The 19,132-nt window shown below is 40.3% G+C and overlaps 2 protein-coding genes across 3 annotated transcripts in view; both read right to left on the bottom strand.

Moving 5' to 3' along the window:
• The window catches only part of LOC141435713 (transient-receptor-potential-like protein), a 40,268-nt gene extending 22,870 nt beyond the window's left edge, over positions 1-17,398 (bottom strand). For both annotated transcript variants that reach the window (XM_074098460.1, XM_074098461.1), the window contains exons 1-12: positions 17,368-17,398; positions 10,942-11,009; positions 10,059-10,189; positions 8,386-8,623; positions 7,636-7,778; positions 6,981-7,161; positions 6,412-6,603; positions 5,662-5,896; positions 5,277-5,429; positions 4,508-4,763; positions 4,109-4,242; positions 3,426-3,549 (exon numbers count right to left, since the gene is read on the bottom strand). In XM_074098460.1, the coding sequence (XP_073954561.1) occupies positions 3,426-3,549; positions 4,109-4,242; positions 4,508-4,763; positions 5,277-5,429; positions 5,662-5,896; positions 6,412-6,603; positions 6,981-7,161; positions 7,636-7,778; positions 8,386-8,623; positions 10,059-10,189; positions 10,942-10,968 (1,814 nt within the window). In that variant the 5' untranslated portion in view covers positions 10,969-11,009; positions 17,368-17,398. The remainder of the gene's footprint in view (positions 1-3,425; positions 3,550-4,108; positions 4,243-4,507; positions 4,764-5,276; positions 5,430-5,661; positions 5,897-6,411; positions 6,604-6,980; positions 7,162-7,635; positions 7,779-8,385; positions 8,624-10,058; positions 10,190-10,941; positions 11,010-17,367) is intronic.
• Tektin-C (Tektin C) lies at positions 539-2,071 on the bottom strand. Its single transcript, XM_074098476.1, has one exon. The coding sequence runs from the start codon at positions 1,992-1,994 to the stop codon at positions 708-710; it is 1,287 nt and encodes a 428-aa protein (XP_073954577.1). The 5' UTR covers positions 1,995-2,071; the 3' UTR covers positions 539-707.
• Positions 17,399-19,132: the final 1,734 nt, after the last annotated feature.

Below are 19,132 nucleotides of genomic sequence, written 5' to 3'. Positions count from 1 at the left end.
AAAAACACCGGCCAGCTGCGAGTCGGACTCGCGCACGAAGGGTTCCGTACCCATTACAACATTAGACATTAGCAAAAAACGCCAAAAAAAACACGTTTGTTGTATGGGAGCCCCCTTAAACATTTGTTTTATTCTGTTTTTAGTATTTGTTATAGCGGCAACAGAAATACATCATCAGTGAAAATTTCAACTGTCTAGCTATCATGGTTCACGAGATACAGCCTGGTGACAGACAGACAGACAGACAGACAATGGAGGCTACTTTTGAGGGACACTCGAAAACTTTTTCTATATTAAATCGTTCTTTTGTTATCTGTTATTTTTATGTGTCTTATGTTGTGTTTTGGTAGGAATTTACACAGAATCTTTGAAACTTTTTGAAGATGCTCCACAACATGCATAAGTAGTTTTTGGTAATAATGGACGCTCATTTTTAGTTAATGACTATGAATTTAATATTCGAAAATTATAGAATGTAATCATATGAAATTAGGGGGAGGTGAACTAGTTTAATTAAGTTTTCAGTTATTTACTCACCTTTATTTGTAAATTATCATCAACATAAATCGTTATGACCGTGGAATAAGCGCTATTTATATGATCACTAAAACAATTTATTCGAATCAAAAAAAACAAGCGTGAAAATTTATAAAACACCAAAACTACAGTGAAATCATTATACATCTAGCGTAAATCTTTCATTAGCTTTAGTATTCGTGATAATCCATGGTAGCTCTAAGCGTCATGCAGTCCACTTCGTCAATTTTCAACGTATTCATCTTGACATTAATATCCTCCTCCAACTGTATCTGTGTTTGCAGCAAATATCGAAGGGAAGATGTGGCTTCATGGAGCATTTGTTGCAACTGCTCTGTGCTGTGGCGTAACATCTCACACTCGTAGTAAAGGGCTTGTCCAGGCGGGTCTCTCACTAACTCAGCACCAACTCTTTGAGCCCTTCTTCCAAGTCTAGTATGGGCCAGAGCAGTATTCCCTTCCTTATCAGCCAGCGCCTTCTGCAACTGCAATATATTGTTCTGCATAGCACAAATCTTCTGAGTCGTCTCATAGTGCATATCTTCAAGCTTTCCTTTAGACATTTTAGTCTCTTTTATTCGCTCATTGAACTCATGATTGCACTTGTTATAAGCAACCCACAAGTCAGCCACGACTTGTTTGAGTAAAGTATCAATAAAAACACGAATCGGACGTGCTGATGTGACTTCCCTGGCTGCCATTTGTATGTTTTTGGCAGAATATGCGTTATATTCATCAGCTGAAATATTGGCGGGATCGAGATTCGCGTAACCTTCGTACACAGATAAGCATAAGTCAGTTGGTTTCAAAGCAAGTGAACCTTTATCTAAATCAATAGCAGCTTGTTTGTACTGCAAATCACGATCCAGAAGATAGCGAATGGATCTCAGTCGTCTCATTTGCTCATTGACCTGCTCCAAAGCTCTTTTTAAAAGGCTCTGACCGCCAAGGATGGTCGTTATCTCTCGCTGAAGGGCCTGTTCAACTTCATCAACTACCAAATCTATTCCAATGCGACCGTCTCTCAGCATAAGGCATTTTCTGCAGATCGTCAAAGCATTCGTCTGCAAAGCAGCTAGGCAATCTTGCAGCCTCGTCTTGTACATGCTTAGAGCTTCCAACTCGTTGACGATTTCTTTTCTCTGTATCATCAACTCGCCTTTGTTGAATTGTATATCGCCAATGCGTTCTTCAATACGTCTGTCAGATGTTGCTTTCATGATTTCGGCTCTTTCGGCGGTTTCCTCTCGGATTCTCTCGGATTCTCCTAGCACTCTGTCGGCTAGTTGCTGCTGATCCTCGGTGTTTCTGCATCTTGCGTCGTTGCTCAGCCTCCATTCAGAGAGTGTGAACTTAGCAGACCTAGGCGGCATGCAAACTAGCGCCTGCTCTGATAATCTAGTCGTGGCTATTGGAGCGCCGATGACATGGCGGACACCGAATTGGGCGTCGCCCATTATAGTAAAAGTTTAAAAATAAATTTTCTTAAAAATAATGCGGCTCCTGCTATCTTGATGGAAGCCAATGTCGGCGACTGTCGTCGGCGATTGACAAAACAGGTGCGTTACTATGGAAATGCATTATTTACATCGAATTGAAATAAGGTTGCTATGGATTGTTGAAATGAGGTTTTATTTGATCGTAAAACACATGGCCAGTGTACTCGTAGTTCTGCCATTCCGCCACAAAGCACTAAAGCATCATTTCCACCAATAATGTGCGAGGATGTGTTGCGAAAAAATGTGTCTTTCATTAAACAATAGAAACGCTTCATTTACCTCGCCTCGTTCCGCTCACCTGTTTCCACCAGAGATGTGCTGTGCGAGGATGTGTAAATGAAGCGTTTCTATTGGTTAATGAAAAACTCATACCTTGCAACACATCCACGCACCTTATTGGTGGAAACACTGCGTTACGGCGGAAACCAAGTTATGTAGAGTCATTCACGATGACGCGTGCCGTGGTTCTTATTACAATGTCATTAATGTCTAATTTTGTCAAAATCACGCGTCTTCGTGGAGAGCACTAGGTATATTCCATAACTTCCTTATGTACCACGTCAAAGTAGTGATTAATCCTGATTTAATCAATAATCATTATAGGAGTGAGGCATTGCGCTTATTTTTTTTTAATAAAACATGAAAGTTATAAGAGCTCTCGTTAAGTACCGTAAAAGTTTGCGGTTATAAACGGAAATAAATGGAATTCGAGTTATCGCACTAACTTTAACTTTGAATTATGTATGACAGTATTCTAGCGTAGCATACATATCTACTTACAACGAACCAATTTGACCTAGGCCAACATGTAACCTTAAATTATTTTATTTGTCTATAACAATATTCTTCGAATCATGTAAAATGTCGCTACGACATGGTTCTATTGTGCCGTGGAATATTTTTTCATGGAAGGTTTATACAATATACATATAACTAGCGATGCTCCCTTGATGCGCCTCAGCTTCGCGTGAGTTTACTTTTAGGAAAAGGGAGGTGAACTGAAATGCGTTTGATGATAGTTTTTTTTTCTAAATTCACTTTTCCGAAGCCGGGGCGGATCGCTAGTTATGGATAAAAAAGAAACCTAGCGGGTCTTTAAACACAAATAACGCCAAGAAAGAGAAGATAGTAGCAAAATTTTAGCCACGCCACTTTGTACGTCAGCAGCAGGAACGGATGAGCAATTGTGGTGCTCAAAATGATCTAAACACTCTCTTATTACCTTGTCAGCAGAGTCGTGTGTAGATCATTTTGAGCACCGTAACCGCTCATCCACTTCTGCTGCTGACTGTACATACATAGGCTGAGTCTATGTGACAATGATTATGACTCTAGCCTTTTGCTTCTGCAGCGTGTTCCAAGCCCGTACATGATGCACAGAATGCTCACTTTCCGAAACTCCTCCACTTCATACAAGAATCGCCAGCGTTTTCCCAGTCCGGTAGTCCTCCAGGTAGGACGTAGCATTTGCGCTTCTCAAGATCAGCAAAATACCAGAGGAGCTGGTTTAGACCTAAATTAGTATTTATACAGATAATCCGTGAAAACTTGCTCTCAATATAACCAGAATTGGCCTTTATCTTCCTGGATCTCGACATTTCTGCTGGGGGATATTGTATCTGAGCCGTCTGATGGCGTCCTTACGACGCCATGTTCGCCATGTTCATGTGTTTTGTGTAAAAAACTTCTGGCGAACACAACGTAAAATGGCCTAGAAGAACATGGCGTCGTAAGGACGCCGTCAGATGGCTCAGATACAATATATCCCCCCAGCTACAATAGCCCCGGGTCACCTTAATAGAGAAATCCCAGTTTTAATTTATTTTTTTGAAAAATTAGTGCTCTAATCTGGTGGAGCAGTTAACAGAAGAAAATAATTAAAACATAGCTCGTAGGTAATACTATAAATATAATTAAAACATTACTCATAAACATTGCTCATAATTATAAAATTACTCGTCAAACTGAACGACATTAGTTCAGCGAGTTCAGAATAGATTAGACCTGAGAAATGAAAATTGCCAGATGACGGTAGGTATCTTTGTAAATTAAGGTAAATCGCTACTACTTACCGCAGGCAAAAGCGAACAAGACCAAGCTATAGATGAAGAAGAACTTCACGATGTCGATAACCATCCGCCCCAAGGAGATCTGCAGTGGCCCCAAATGGGGATTGATGGAGAACAAATGGACCAGCTTTAATGCACTGAGAACAAAGACCATAGTGTTTTATCAACCTAGTTAAAAAAAAGTAAGAAGGAGATACATAACAGTTGTAATGAATGAGGATTTCTGTGACAGGCTAGTAGGCGTTAGTATCGTGAGGTCTGCTTGACATCTTTGAAATTTGGGTTACGTTTGTAATTGGTTAAATGACTAAATGAGCCAATCACAAGCAAGACTCAAAAGGACCTCTTGATACGAAGACGCCTGTCAAGAAACCCTCAATCTTATCAAAATTTCAAAGGTACCTAAATATATTAGCAGCAGCGAACAACCCCTCAGCGATTAACTGAGGGTCGAAAGCATCCCATTGTTCTCTGGGTATGAACCTCGTCTGCGGATCCTTGGCGATTTCGTTAGACTGTTGAAGGTACGCAGCGAAGCGGAGCAGTGCCACAGCGACGTACAGGGAGTTACGGGTGAAGTCGATAAAATTCCACATGTTGCGGAGATACGAACGGATCCCCTCGATGAATATCTCTTGAGTTTCCTCCCAGATGAAGCCTGAAACGGTGAATGAATAAGAAACTAGCGATGGAATTCTCCGAAAGCTGGGTACAAAATGACAAGAGATTTATTTTGGTGGTTGATTTATGATAAGTACTCGTAGATGTAGAAGATCCAAAGTAGCCGAAAAGAATACAGCCGGAAGAATTGCCAAACCTAGAGGCAGTCGATGGGTCGCTGCCGCTCCAAGAAATAATGGCCGTTTGGGGCTAATAAGTACTAAGTGGCGATTACGTGCCGGAAGAGGCAGTGTGGGCACGCCCTACTTCATGTGGACTAATTGGCCTGGTAAAGTTCGCCAGATTCCGATGGAAGCGGGTTGCGTTAGATCATTTATGTGGCGATTTTTGGGGAAGGACCAGCAGGGGACGTCTTTCGGCTAAATTTGATTATGATAGATAATTTCAAAAATAATCAAAACTCTTTTCCTTAATACCACACAAATCGTTCCATGAACAGTTATGGCTAGCCAAAGTGTACTTTCGAAACGAACCTTAGTTTTGTGCTTACCGAGAACAAATACAACTACAAACATCTCCAAATAAGTCGGTCCGTTGCCTCTCTGTTTCAACAGTTCCTTCTCCAGTTCTTTCACCATCCACTCAGGTCCGAACAATTGTATTGCTTGCACTTCTGCTCGTTGCGAAACCAAGATTAGAATCACTATAACAAAATACCAGTTTTTAATTTGTTTCCAGAAAACCTTTTTCCGTGGTAGGTATGAGCTTATTCCACACTATAAAGGCCCAGTGTCACTCTTAAAAAAACTAAGCTTAGAACCAAAATCACATTACTGTTACTGCATACGAGTAAGTGGCTATACGAATATGCCATATTAATAAGACTTTCAGTTCGTAAGTTGTTTGGGAATAGGCAACATAAAACTAATACTCACACAAAAAGAACAAGTAGCTCGAGGCGTGGATCAAAAACTTCATAAACGGTTTTCTCATGAGCTTTCCAGTAGCACAATTTGGAGCGATCATGTACAGTGAGCAGTAAAACGGGAAGAGTAAGGCCACACGGCATATTATCATGATCTTCTCCATAGCACTCTTGCGCCGGAAACCTGGCACGCCCTCGTACCATATAGAAGCTAAGAGTTGTTGGATGTTCGGATGAGCCACGAACTGCAGAAGAAACCAGTACATCTAGATGGTGTAGGCTGGTAGCCTATAACGTGTTCTTTCGGATAGATTAAGCTGTACATTAGTTACTTTCCTGTACTGTAACCAAACTTATGTTAGAACTATCTTCTACAAAATATAGAGCCTCGATATTATAATACTGTAGAGCAGAGGAGGGCTTAATGTCTAACACACTTAAAATCACATTCCTTTATAGAAGTAGTCTTCTTTCTGCCATACGGTTCAAGATGAGAGTAGGAAGGAAGAGATGGCGAATGCGATCGCGCACGGCGTGTTAGACAATACGGCCTTAGGTATCTGTAGTTTATCAAAGATCTAGCAAATAATACAAACTAAGACTAAATTTTGTCCTTCAGTACAATGGATAGCCATTTGGTCATTGAGATTCAAACTTAAGCTTTATATTGTATTGTATTTGGCTTTCCGTAAAGCTATGCGTTCTGATCACAATTATACCAATTTTAGAATAACCGTTAGTTTAGGTATTATGATCTAACCTTCTTCTGTTTGAAGTCAATAGCCAGTTCAAGTCGGGCTAGTTTCATGTGCTCGCCATCAGCAAACGGTGGTTCATCAGGGTCGTGATTCAGGATGATGGCCAGCTCCTGAGAGCTACGTGACTGATCCAGTAAGTCCACTCCAAACTGCTGAGCTTGCCGACGGAGCTCCAAGTATTCTGATTTACTTTCCTACAAGACGTCAAAGACCCCTTCATACGAGTACTTAATAACTTCTTTTCATTTCCCTTTTGGGGTACGTATTATTCAAATTCATAATGAATGAAATATCACATTGGATACTCAGACCTACGAATAAATAATTACTCAGACATAAACAAAACGCGAAAAACATTACTTTCAAGTAGTATTTAATGGACTTGTGTCAAAAAAATACAAACAACACTGATCACAACAATAATTAAAAGCTAGGGTTCTAAACCGGATTCTAAAAACATCAAGTTTACCAAATTGAACATAATATTAATTACGTGTTTTTAGATTGCCTTCAAAGACATTGTCTTTTAAAAGAAGACCGAATGTCTATTCATGACCAAAAAGTGATATACCTGTTCAGCAAAAGCCAAGTTTCTTAGCTCCCAAGAAAGCTGGAAAGCGGTGAGGATGGGATCGGTGGAAGACAGAGCGATGAGAGAGGGAGATGCAAGAGCTCGGTACGCGTTGAGGCGCGCTAGAGAGTGACGAAGGGAGTCCTCGCTGGATTCACGGATACATTCGTCGCAACCACATCTGATAACATAAATAAATTCTTATTATAACAAAGTACTAAAGGTAGATGAAGTAACTATAGACAAGAAAAAAGGATGACCTTGCAAGCGAAGATGATACTTTTAGCGCAATAAAAAAGAAACAGAAGGGAATCGTTGTTAAATAAATTGTGAAACTCCACGGAGATAGGCGTACAGCCTCCTGCAATCTGCCACAACGGAGTGTGCAAAAATACACGTCCTATCCTTACGGCCCTAAAAATAGAGTCGTATCACATATTTATGCACGCTTTGATGTGTCAGATTTTTGGTGCTGATGAAATAAAAGAAGATATATAAACATGATGAAAGTGATGTTTACGTGACTTCCACTCAGCATAAAATATGGGTCAACTTCATTACCTACTAAGATTTCTTTAACTTTGGTTCCGCTTTGTAACTATGAAGTCATCTAGACACATGATCATGAGCATGTATCAAAGGTTCAGAGCCATACCTGACATCATGTGGATCGGGCAACGTGGCCCCGCGATCCAGCAGTATCTTTATTATCTCGTAGTTATTCTTGTGTGCTGCCAACATGAGCGGTGTGATGTCAGGCGTGAACATGGCTGTGTTGCAGTCCACTTTCTGCCAACTCTATGTATTGAAGGGTAAACATTTATACTCTGTTTCTACGGCAGGCGAAAAGAATTACTATGGGCAACCTTTCGCATGTATCTCTCAATGTCATTCGAAAACATGATACAACAAGTTTTATTGTGTGGAGTGACCACTAACAGCCCGCCGTACTTTGAAAATTTGTACTAAGAGCAAATGATAATATAGTTAGTGCATCGGACAAAATATATACTTCTTCAATGTACGTTTTTTCGCCTGCCGTAGAAACAGAGTTTAGAATTAAAAAATACAATGATCATGACAGCATCAGTCCGTAACATTGCAAAGACCGTCTTGATTTATAAAAACTTAAACCGCTTTTCCCCATTTTAATGCAAATATGCCTTTTCTTGCAAGCACAGCAATGCACTAACAGTCCTAATGAGGCTATAGAGGTTTCCATGGATGGCAGTTATCACTGACATTGTCGGCTTTGTTGTAAATATGATTTGGTACCATTTCGTGACATGTGCATTTTTATTTATTTTTTGCATGTTGACACGACTAAATATTTATTTATTTCTTGTTTCTTTCTTATTCCTTTCTTTCTTTTTTCTTTCTTATTTATTTTTAAAAAAAAACTTACGTATGGCTCTCCTGGCTTGTAGATAAGTTCTTCGTGTTCCAATAGTAGTTCAACTGCCTCCACGAACTCAGCGTTGATGGCTTGAAGCAGAGCATCCTTCGTCTGCACTTCCATGATCACAAGCAGTTCTACCATCTCCATATTTTCTCCGTCAATGGCCAGGGTCAAAGCGCCTCGACCAAGGGAGTCCACGCAGTTGACGTCTATATGCTTTTTGCGATGAGCTTTCTGAAGAATCCTAGAGGGAAAATATGACGCCATATAAAATAAATGGTGGTGTTAGTTTGCTTCTTCAAGTGCCTCTCCGACTAGGGAAGGTCGGCTATCAGCTGTTGGAACTTGTCTCTATCCCGTGCAGGGTGAAACAACTAAGACACGCATGGATCCCTGTCCAGATTTGTTTAGTTTGGACTATAAACACCACTAAATGTTTCTCAATATTCAGGATTCCGTAACTCAAAAGCTTGCTAAAGCTGAAGCTGATTCAACTGACTAAATTGGGATAAAATGCCAAGAGAATCTATTCTAAATCATAATATCAGATGATTATAATTTAAGGCCACATGATCGTTTCATTTTGAAGACGCATATTAACAACAGCTATCAATTTTACGCGCTACCTCCTGTTTTAGAAGTTCATTTAAGTTTCAAATTTAGATTCAAATCGAAAATGCAAGAATCGATTGGATTGTTGGATTGGAAATGTTAAAATCTCGGAAATCAGCTGGACATTGATGATGTCAATTTAAGTGGAGGGGTACCAAACAATACTACAAGAAAGACATAAAGTACCAAAATTGCATGCACCCTTGCGCTGCTAACCGCCCATGTACGCGAACATGCAAAAGGTAAAAAGCGTGTCTCAAAAAAAACACCTTTGAATTATTTATATCATTGTGTAGCTTAAGACATTCTAAATAAATAAAATAAATAAATATCACGAGACAGTTCACACCGATTGACCTAGTCTCAAAGTAAGCTTTGCAAAGCTTGTGTTATGGGTACTTAGCAACGGATAAATATAATTATATAGATATAGATACATACTTAAATACATATTAAACACCCAAGACCCGAGAACAAACATTCGTATTTTTCATACAAATATCTGCCCCGACACGGGAATCGAACCCGGGACCTCAAGCTTCTGTATAAATGGTACCTATAAATACTTAACTCCAAAAGTTTTTCAGCCGCCTTTGCCTTAAGCAGAGGCGTCTTTACCTATAGTATAGTGCAGTGCAGGGTGTGCGTTGCACACGGGCGCAGCGGTGTTAGGGGCGCCGGCCGCGGCACTTTGTACTATTCCATTTTCATGCATTCGCTTCCTAGATGGCGCTAAAGTAATAATTGCACACGGGCGCTACATGGGCTAAAGACGCCGCTGGCCTTAAGAGGGCAGCATGGAGCAATGTTCGCAGATCAGGAGAGCCCTCAGGGATAGCCACTTTTAAACAAAGTGCACAGATGTTTCAGATGACACATATCTAAACCCATTAGGTAAGTACAGTCGAGTTCAACTTGTGAGCGAAAATGTAGCTAATCAAAAATATATGGACACGACTCTATTGTTAACGGCGTAGAAGCGGGTTCAGATATTTTTGATTGAATCACAAGTTTATGAACTCGACCGTACTACGACCTTACCTTTCTAGCTTTTAGACTTTACTTACCTTCTGACATTGGCCATATCCCCACGCTCTACCGCCAGCAGGTATTTCTTCTCTTCGAAGGTCAAAGCTTTCGGTAGAGTAGGCAGCTCCGTCATTGGTTTCATAATACCACATTCTACCGTGGCCTCGCCCTGGGCATAAGATTTAATAAATCCAGTGGCCGTATAGTCTAAAGCAAGCCGAGTTTAGACTTCCAAAAACATCGTGCAAGTTGCAGTACATTGCGGCGCTAGATTGACCACTACAAACTCGTTGGCTTTACGGCCTCGCAATGTAATGTCTAAACTCGGCTTACCTAACACCCAGCATTCACCATCTCTTTCTATCGTCGTCCTACACCGTGTGATAGAAAGAAGTGGAGAAAACGATTGTTATTTCCAGTATCGTAGGTAGGTAGACGACAAGGCCTCAGGTTGTCATGTCAAGTGTATGATTAGACCATTTTCTAGTGTCAATTAACTTGCAGGACTTGATTACCGTAAAACGTCAATAACGCAGCAACACTGACGCCGTGTCAATGTCAGGCAGCTCGTCCCTCAAAATCGATAATTGTTCTATACTTGGTTTGGATATGTATTTAACTAAATGTAAACAAAACAACGTACTTAACCCTAGTAATTCTCATAATTTGCATGAGGTTGTAGTTAAATGGGGCGGCTTACTCCGTATTGCACGCGGGCATTCAAACAGCTGCGGTGGGCCTAGAGGGCTACTACGAAATACGAAATCGAAATTCGTATCGTACCGTCCCGCTGGCGCTAATATTATTCCATACGAGAGTGAGAGGGACAGTACGATACGAACTTCGATTTTCGAATTTCGTAGTAGCCCTCCAGGCCCGCCGATAGCTACTGTTTTGCGGCTTCACAAATTATTAACTTACGCTTTCCAAGTCCTTTTTGTCGGCCATGGTTGTTTGCGGAGCGCTGTCAGTCGCCCCCGCAGCGAACACTAAAACAATATTATCAAAGGATATATCACTTGCGTCATATTTGATAACACGAGTGTTAAAGCGTAGAAAGGCTTGTTTAAATCGATGTATGGACGGGAAAAGCCGTGTGGCCTAGTGGTTTGGTTTATGGCTTCTCAAGCGGAGTATCGTGGGTTCAAACCCGGGTTCACACCTCTGAGTTTCAAAAAAAATTTGCGAAATCACATTTGAAGTTTACCACGAGCTTTACGGTGAAGGAAACATCGTGAGGAAACCTGCATAACCTGCTAAGTAAGTGTGTGAAGTTCCCAATCCGCACAGGGCCCGCGTGGGAACTAACTGCCCAAGAAATTAAGACGTTATTATCACAGCAGGGGGCCTTATTGTCTAGCACACCGCCAGCACTTTCTGGTAGAAAGAGATGGAGAAGATCGTGAACGTCAGAGCGTTCACCAATACGGCCTAGAGTTCGGAGGTTTGTCGTTGAGACGAAAGCAAACCATGGAACCGACATAAATATTCAAGTTCAATATTATATTATATTATATTATATTATGATATTCAATATCGATATATGAGATATATCGATACACAACATGCTCAAAAAGATTAAAAGTAGAGGTCAACAATAGACGGTTTTACCTTTAAACAAATATCCCTTCCAATTAACTTTTGAGCAGTCGAAAATGTGAAATAGACATACACACACAAACATCACGCCTGTATTCCCAAATGGGGTAGACAGAGCACACGAAACGTTACCGCTTCGGAGCCACTTTTAGCATAAGTTTGACAAAAACGGTACAGTAGTACCACAAATAGACATAAAGATTTCTAATTTAATGATTCAATTTCATATCTAAAGTCTGTTGTAGTGCTAATAACTGTTCCATTAGTGTCTTTATAAAAGATATTAAGATTATTATTTTACGATAATAATAATCTTTATCCGCACTGGGCCCGCGTGGGAAGTACGGCCCAAGCCCTCTCATTCTGAGAGGAGGCCTTTGCCCAGCAGTGGGACGTATATAGGCTGGGATTATTATTATTAATTATTATCGATATTATTTAGGTTGAGTCGATAAGTGAGAAGTCACTATGACAGATCAAAAATGTCGTGAAAATCACTACTACAAAAATATGTACCTAATTTTAATGTAACACATGACTTTATTGGCTTGATATTAAGGTCCAATACATATCTTTGTTTGACGAAGCGTTGGCAGGCCTCCCACTAGGTGGACTAACGACATCACGAGAGTTACGGGTAACCGGTGGATGCAAGTGGCGAGTTGTCCTTCATTGTGGCGTTCTAAGAGGGAGGCCTATGTTCAGCAGTGGACGTCTTCCGGCTATTAATAATGGATGATGCATATCTGTGCAACTTTGCCTGTTTCTATATATTTGTAGTTAAATTTAGTGAGGTAACACTGCCCTGCTTCCTCGCTCATCTCTGGTGGTCGCTCATGTGCGTAACACAGAAGCCCCGCGATGCTAATCCGTCAGCACGATAACCAACCCTCACCTACATAGTGACACAACCTTATCGAGTAGGTAATTCAATTGCACATATAGGCTTTTGTTTGTGTTGATGCTCAGCTGTTTTTGTTGTCGTTCAGAATGTTAATAAATACTCGTAATATCGATAATACTGTAGTGCCCGGCATAACTTTCAAATTCAAATTCAAATCATTTATTCAGTAAATAGGCCGCAATGGCCACTTTTACACGTCATTTTTTAAACTACCAGCGCTTTCGGAAAGACCATCATTGCCAAGAAAAATGCGCCGCAAGAAACTTGGCAGAAAGTCATTTTTTCATAATAATATAATTACAAATAAAATACTTAAAAACTATATTATACAATTAAAGAAAAAAAAATACAAAAAATAATAATAATAAAAATACAGGGATGTATGGGGTCCCTTAGTTACAATACTAAACACTAACTATATCTAAACTATATCTACGTTCAGTGGAAGTGTAGAATGCTTCCACCGTCATAAATTTTAAAATAACGAACAGGCTAAAGCCGTTAGGTCAAACCAATATTTTTTTAAAGCCTTAGTGGCCGAGTGGTTTGGCCTATGGCCTCTCAAACAGAGGGTTGTGGGTTCAAACCCCGGTAGTTTATCAATGGGTGGTGAAACAGCCCCTTAGAGACTGATATATGGTGTATAGTATTAAAACTGTGTAGTATATCTTTGTAGCGGTCCGAGGGTCACCAACGGTGCTGGCTGAAAATCAGCGCTGGGGTGTTTATTATTAACGCTTCAGCATTATGCTGAGCCAGTGTCCGATTCACAACCGCAATGACACATACTTTCCTACGTGTTGTCTATTTGTACTTAATACTATTGTTGTGTCTTGTGTTGTGAATAAATGTATTTTCTTTCTTTCTTTCTTTCTTTCTATATACCCTCTAATTCAGTTTCATTTAAAGCGTACTCGTATACATAGATTGGTCTACTGAGTATAAAGGAAATGTAATTTTTAGGCCGTGATTTAGGTATCCTTACTTTAAATACAGTGTGTGGTCCAGAACCGGGGATAATATTTAAAAAACAATCCAATTACCCAATTACCGGTGATCTATAGTAGTAAATAGTTATAGTTAAAATAGCAGAGATAGTTTTTAATATTATCCCCGGTTCTGGCCCACACACATAATTGGTTTGTAAATGACGTCTGGAATATAACGTAGGCTACTTTTATCCCCGATATTTCCGTAGGATCCGTGTAAATCTTAACAGCTAAGTCTAGAAACATAACATTTGGCACTGATAGAAATTTCGTATATATTCGAAATGTCTATTGAACTGCTAGAACTGATGGATTATACGTGCAAAACTGCGGGTATATAAGTAGTTTATATGCGTACCGATGCGTAGATTCCAGTGATCCTTCTTGCATAACTTGTGCGTAAGCCCCATGACCGTCCACTGTTTCACGTCCGTGTTTGGGTGCACTATTTGCTGCGTCATTGTTTACGTTTCGTTTGTTTCTATATCCAAACTGGCAACAAGACCGTAGATAATTAACCAAGTAGCGAAAACTAAAAGCGTTTCAGATTATCCGATCCGATATCGGAATCTGACGCCGGTACCGATATCGGGGCAAATAAAATGTATCAAAGATCTATTGAAGAGACTCAGAGATACCACAGGAGACCGAAGAGCTGGCAGTTTCCTCGCTCAACGCATCAGTCTTGCGATCCAGCGGGGAAATGCTGCCAGTATCTTTGGTACCATGCCGCAGGGTCCATTTTTAGATTTAATATAGTTTTAGTTTATTTAATTTTATTGTACATAATATACCTTTTTTTTAAATTCCTATATTAGTGCTTGTTATAGCCTTAATTGAGTAAAAATATTTTGACTTTGACTTTGAAAAAATACAGTCAGTGAAATATGCACCTACCTGTCTTTCAGATTATACGATTCAGTACAGTACAGTCGAGTTCATAAACTTGTGAGCAAAAATATCTGAACATGACTCTATTGTTAACGGCGTAGAAGAGTGGTCAGATATTTTTGATCAAATTTTTGCCCACAAGTGTATGAACTCGGCGTAGGTAGGTACATGTTACAATACAACCCAGTAAGAGTGTTGCAATATTACAATGTTTTATATATTTCTTGTTAGTTAATGTACATCATTGTTGTGTTGTAGGTACTAAGTAAATTATTTTTACCTTGCTGCTTCGCGACTATTTGTATAAAGCAGCTAGGTCAGTGCAATATATATTAATGTTTTCATGCAAAACCTGCCCACTCCACTTGCACCAATGATTTTAAAAAACGACCGAAAACCATGCTTAAAGCGCAGCGGGATCACACACACACACACACACACGCACGCACGCACACACACAAACTCATCATCATTTCCAGTCTATTTACGCCCCACTGCTGGGCACGGCCTCGCACAATGACAGGGCTTAGACTTTAGATTAGACAGTAGTTCCCAATCTACAGTCGAACCTTCGAAGCTACCAAGCTGAGATCCCAAGTATAATAAGAAATAAGGAAAACTTTGAAGAATTTAAAACATCTTTATAAGAGTTTTTAATTAAGAAAGCTTAGGTACTAAACTGTGAACATTTTTTTAACCCCCGACGCAAAAAGAGGAGTGTTATAAGTTTGACCGCTTTGTGTGTCTGTCTGTCTGTGGCACCGTAGCTCTTAAACGGGTAGATCGTTTCTTTATTTGAAAGCAGGTTTTCTAGCGATAGTTCTTATACCGATGTTTCATCAAAATCGGTTTAGCCGTTTTTGAGATATTGAACTTTGAAGTGACAAAGTCGGGAGTTTTCCAATTTTTTGTTGGTTAGGTTATACAAAACTCCCTTTTATGGTTTTTTTTAACTCCCGACGCAAAAAAAGGAGTGTTGTAAGTTTAAGCGCTATGTGTGTCTGTCTGTCTGCGTTTCTGTCTGTGGCACCGTAGCTCTTAAACGGGTGGACCGATTTGATTGCGGTTTATTTTATTTAAAAGCAGGGTTTTTAGCGATGGTTCTTGGATATGTTTTATCAAAATCGGTTCAGTCGTTTTTGAGATATTGCACTATGAAGTGACAAAGTCGGGGGTTTTTAGGAGATACAATTCAGTGATTTTATACAGTAAGTGTTGTAGACATTAATGTAGATACAATAGTGGTAATTGGACAAAATTTTACATTGATTTAATTTATTTTCATGTTGTCAAAATGGTTAAGTATTTAATAATAATTGGGTGGTTCTAAAATATTTAAATAATTCCATCAATTATAGTTATTATTATTATTTAATGTTGACATATTGTTTATTGTGATTAGTAATTGGATAGTGCCAGGGTTTTAATTTAATAATGTGTGAGAATGATTATTAGGTACTTTAGATTCTACAGTCGTTAAGATGAATTGTATGACATATAGATATGTTACAGAAAAACGTAGCTTAAGTCAATAACACCTGTGTAATGTACCTGTAATACACAATGAATACTTTAAATTTGAATTTGAACCGATTCGTAGAACAGCCTATTCATGTTTCTTCAGCCCCGCGGATCTAAGGGGGGCGGCAAACCGGGGCACTTGCTTGATGGGGGCGCCAAATCCTTGAGACAAGAAATGAAGAAGGAAAATGCTACTCATTGGCAGTTTTAACAGTTTTTCTCAAACACTGAAGGAAGGGGGCGCCACCATCAAGGTTTTGCCCCGGTTCGAAAAAAACTTAGATCCGGGGCTAGGTTTCTTCCAACTCCAAAAAACCAATCAACCAATCATAATTTGATTGCTTAGTAGCGACATCTCTTGTCTGGGTGAGCGGTTGGTTCCGAAAGAGTGTGACGTCTCTCGATGAGAGCGGAACATAGATGTCGCTAGTGCTGCTGCATAAGTAGCGTAGTAGAAATAAGCAACCTGAGATATGTAGGTATGCATAGGAAAAATTCGTGTCTAGATTCCTGTCCAGCGGTGGTGTAGGGGTTATAGCACGCAGCACGGATTGCTGAGGACCTGGGTTCGATTCCCAGCGCTGGTCTCTTTTTCTGGTTTTTCTGTGCATCCATGTCTCAGTTTGTATTTTCGATAGGTTTCTTCCGTTATCCTTCACTGTTCTATTAATATTATTATTGTTATTCTGTCCCGTGACAGGAGACATCAGTGATAGACTTATTAGTGCGTGCTTAGGAGATAAGCCATAAAGGAATGAGGGTTTTCACAGACGCGAAATATCGCTAGATGGCGTTAATATCGCTAGATGGCGTTAGTATCGTGAGGTCTGTTTGACGTTTGACTTTCCTAACTTTCAGTGGATTTTTACCCCATAACATACTTTTAATAAGTGACCCAGGAGACGTTGCCATGGTAACGCTACGCTAAAAATTTAACTGATCCAAATTCATCATTATCAATCCCAGCCTATATCATTCCACTGGGCACATGCCTCTCAGAGTGAAAGGGCTTGGACCGCAGTTCCCACGCGGGCCCAGTGCGGTTTGGGAACTTCACACACACCATTGAATTGCTTAGGAGGTTCTATTATTAGAAATAAGTGAAATACCTATATAAAGAAGTAGAAATAATTCCACTGTCAAATAATGAGATACATAACATGTACAAAGGCTAACTTATCCCTTTGCAGAATCTCCGTCAGACGGCCATAATGTACAACATATATGTATAACATATTTTCATTTTTTTTCCTCTATTTGGCTGCAGCTGAAAATCAGCGCTGTGGTTCCGTAACTCAGCATTGCTGAGCTGCCAGCCCTTTCGGCTAGCTTTAAGTTGACCTTAATTAAACATTAAGTTATATGTACCTGATGTATACTACCTACAAGTTTGCCGAATAAAATTTTTCTTTCTTTCTTATTAAATTATTAAAATATACTCACAGTACGAACGCTGAGGCTGACGAGCCGCCACTCCTCCGCGTGCCATCCCTCCCCCCCTTTTATACTACCCACCATCATCCAATTAGGCTGAGCCGGTTCGAAGCAGATATTCATACAATTCGCATTATACTTTATTCTTAACTACCCTTTGCCGGTGGCTTTATCTTTTTTTAGGTCGTATTGTCTAAAGCGCTGACGATCGCAATTGCATTCGCCATCTATCTCTACCCTCGCGTTATACCGTGTGACAGGAGTGGTGAGAAAGAGACAGTAAATATTATTATGATCACGAACGCCAGAACGTTGGGCAATTACGGCCAGAGGTTATCCGAAATTGCCTTCCAGAAGGTGGCCTCGTAACAACTCGATTCCCACCGAGTTCCTTAAATTTTCGCCTCGCGTCGACATCCGATTCAACCCCTCTTCACTTTAAACTTCCTCTTGCGCCTTGAGGTCTTGGTCCAGGTTGTCAACCAAATATTTTGACGCTGCGCCACTGCCTTCCAGAAGACGATAATAGTTCCCTTTACTGCCAACACTAAGGATGCTTTTTCTGAAAGATGTGCGAAGAATGTTTGTTATGAACCAATAGAAACGTTTCATTTACATGTCCTCGTTCAGCGCAGCGGGAACAGCTCAGCGGAGCGAGGATAGCTAAATGAAGCAGTTCTATTTAGAGATGGGTAAATCCGGATCTGAAGATTCAAAAGAGTCAGATCCCTAAGCGGATCCGAATCCCTTATAAACTCCTTTCAAATCTTATCGAATCCGAGGAGCTTCTAACCCCGACCAACCTATTGGATCGAGCAACTCGCGATCGGCGATACAGCACTCACTTCACTTTCGTTCAATCACGTCGGATCGGATATGTGCCGTCCTGCTCACGCTAATAGCATTTATTACGAGAGGAAGAGGGATAGCATGATTCAAATTTCAAAGCCGCTCCCCGGAGCCGGTTTGCCAGTAGTAAAGTATATCCGAAGTAACTCACAGATTCAAAAGAGTCATTAGGACGAATCGGTACTTCAGTGCCCTTAGTGTAAGTTTTCAGTTACAAAATACGTCTCGATTGCGTTCGCGTTAAAATCTCAATTTGTACGGAAACACGAACATCGCAAACGTTCCGCTAGAGGCGCTGTTCGTGTTTCCATATAAATTGAGATTTTAACGCGAACGCGATCGAGACGTATTTTGTAACCGAAAACTTACACTAAGGGTACAGTACCTCAGTACCGAAACGAGCCGGATCGGCCATAGACAAACTAATCATCGCTCGAAAGAACCGGAGTCAATAAAGGAGTCGGAGTCGATAAGCGGATTCAGTCCGAGACCGGAGCTGGATTTAGTGAGTCAGATTTAGATCCCTTGTCGGAGTCGAGATTACCCATGTCTAGTTCTATTGGTTCATGACAAACACATAACTTCAACGCTTCACTCTCAAAGTTGTCCAGCCAAAATATTCACGCCACGCCGCTGCTAGATACGTAACATTGTGATTTCAATAACCAACTCCTAGCCCGTTCATGCCATCCAAGCATAACAAACAGACATACAGACTTTGTGACCACTTTTACATTTACGATATTAGTGTGGATGCCCACAATACGTGTGTTCTTCTACTTATGCTACTAAAACAGGGTTTGAGTAAATCCTCTTTTAATTTCAGTAGGTAGTGACAGTGAGCAATGACCACACATTATGCCTCACAGTACAGCTGGGCTACTACGAAACTCGAAACTCGAAGATCGTATCGTATCGTCTCTCT

The sequence above is a fragment of the Choristoneura fumiferana genome, chromosome 15, assembly GCF_025370935.1.
Source record: "Choristoneura fumiferana chromosome 15, NRCan_CFum_1, whole genome shotgun sequence".
Lineage (NCBI taxonomy): Eukaryota > Metazoa > Arthropoda > Insecta > Lepidoptera > Tortricidae > Choristoneura > Choristoneura fumiferana.
This window is presented reverse-complemented; position numbering and strand designations above follow the sequence as displayed.

Excerpts from the sequence above, each read along its gene's own strand:
- Tektin-C (XM_074098476.1), bottom strand. The coding sequence starts at position 1,994 with ATGGGCGACGCCCAATTCGGTGTCCGCCATGTCATCGGCGCTCCAATA.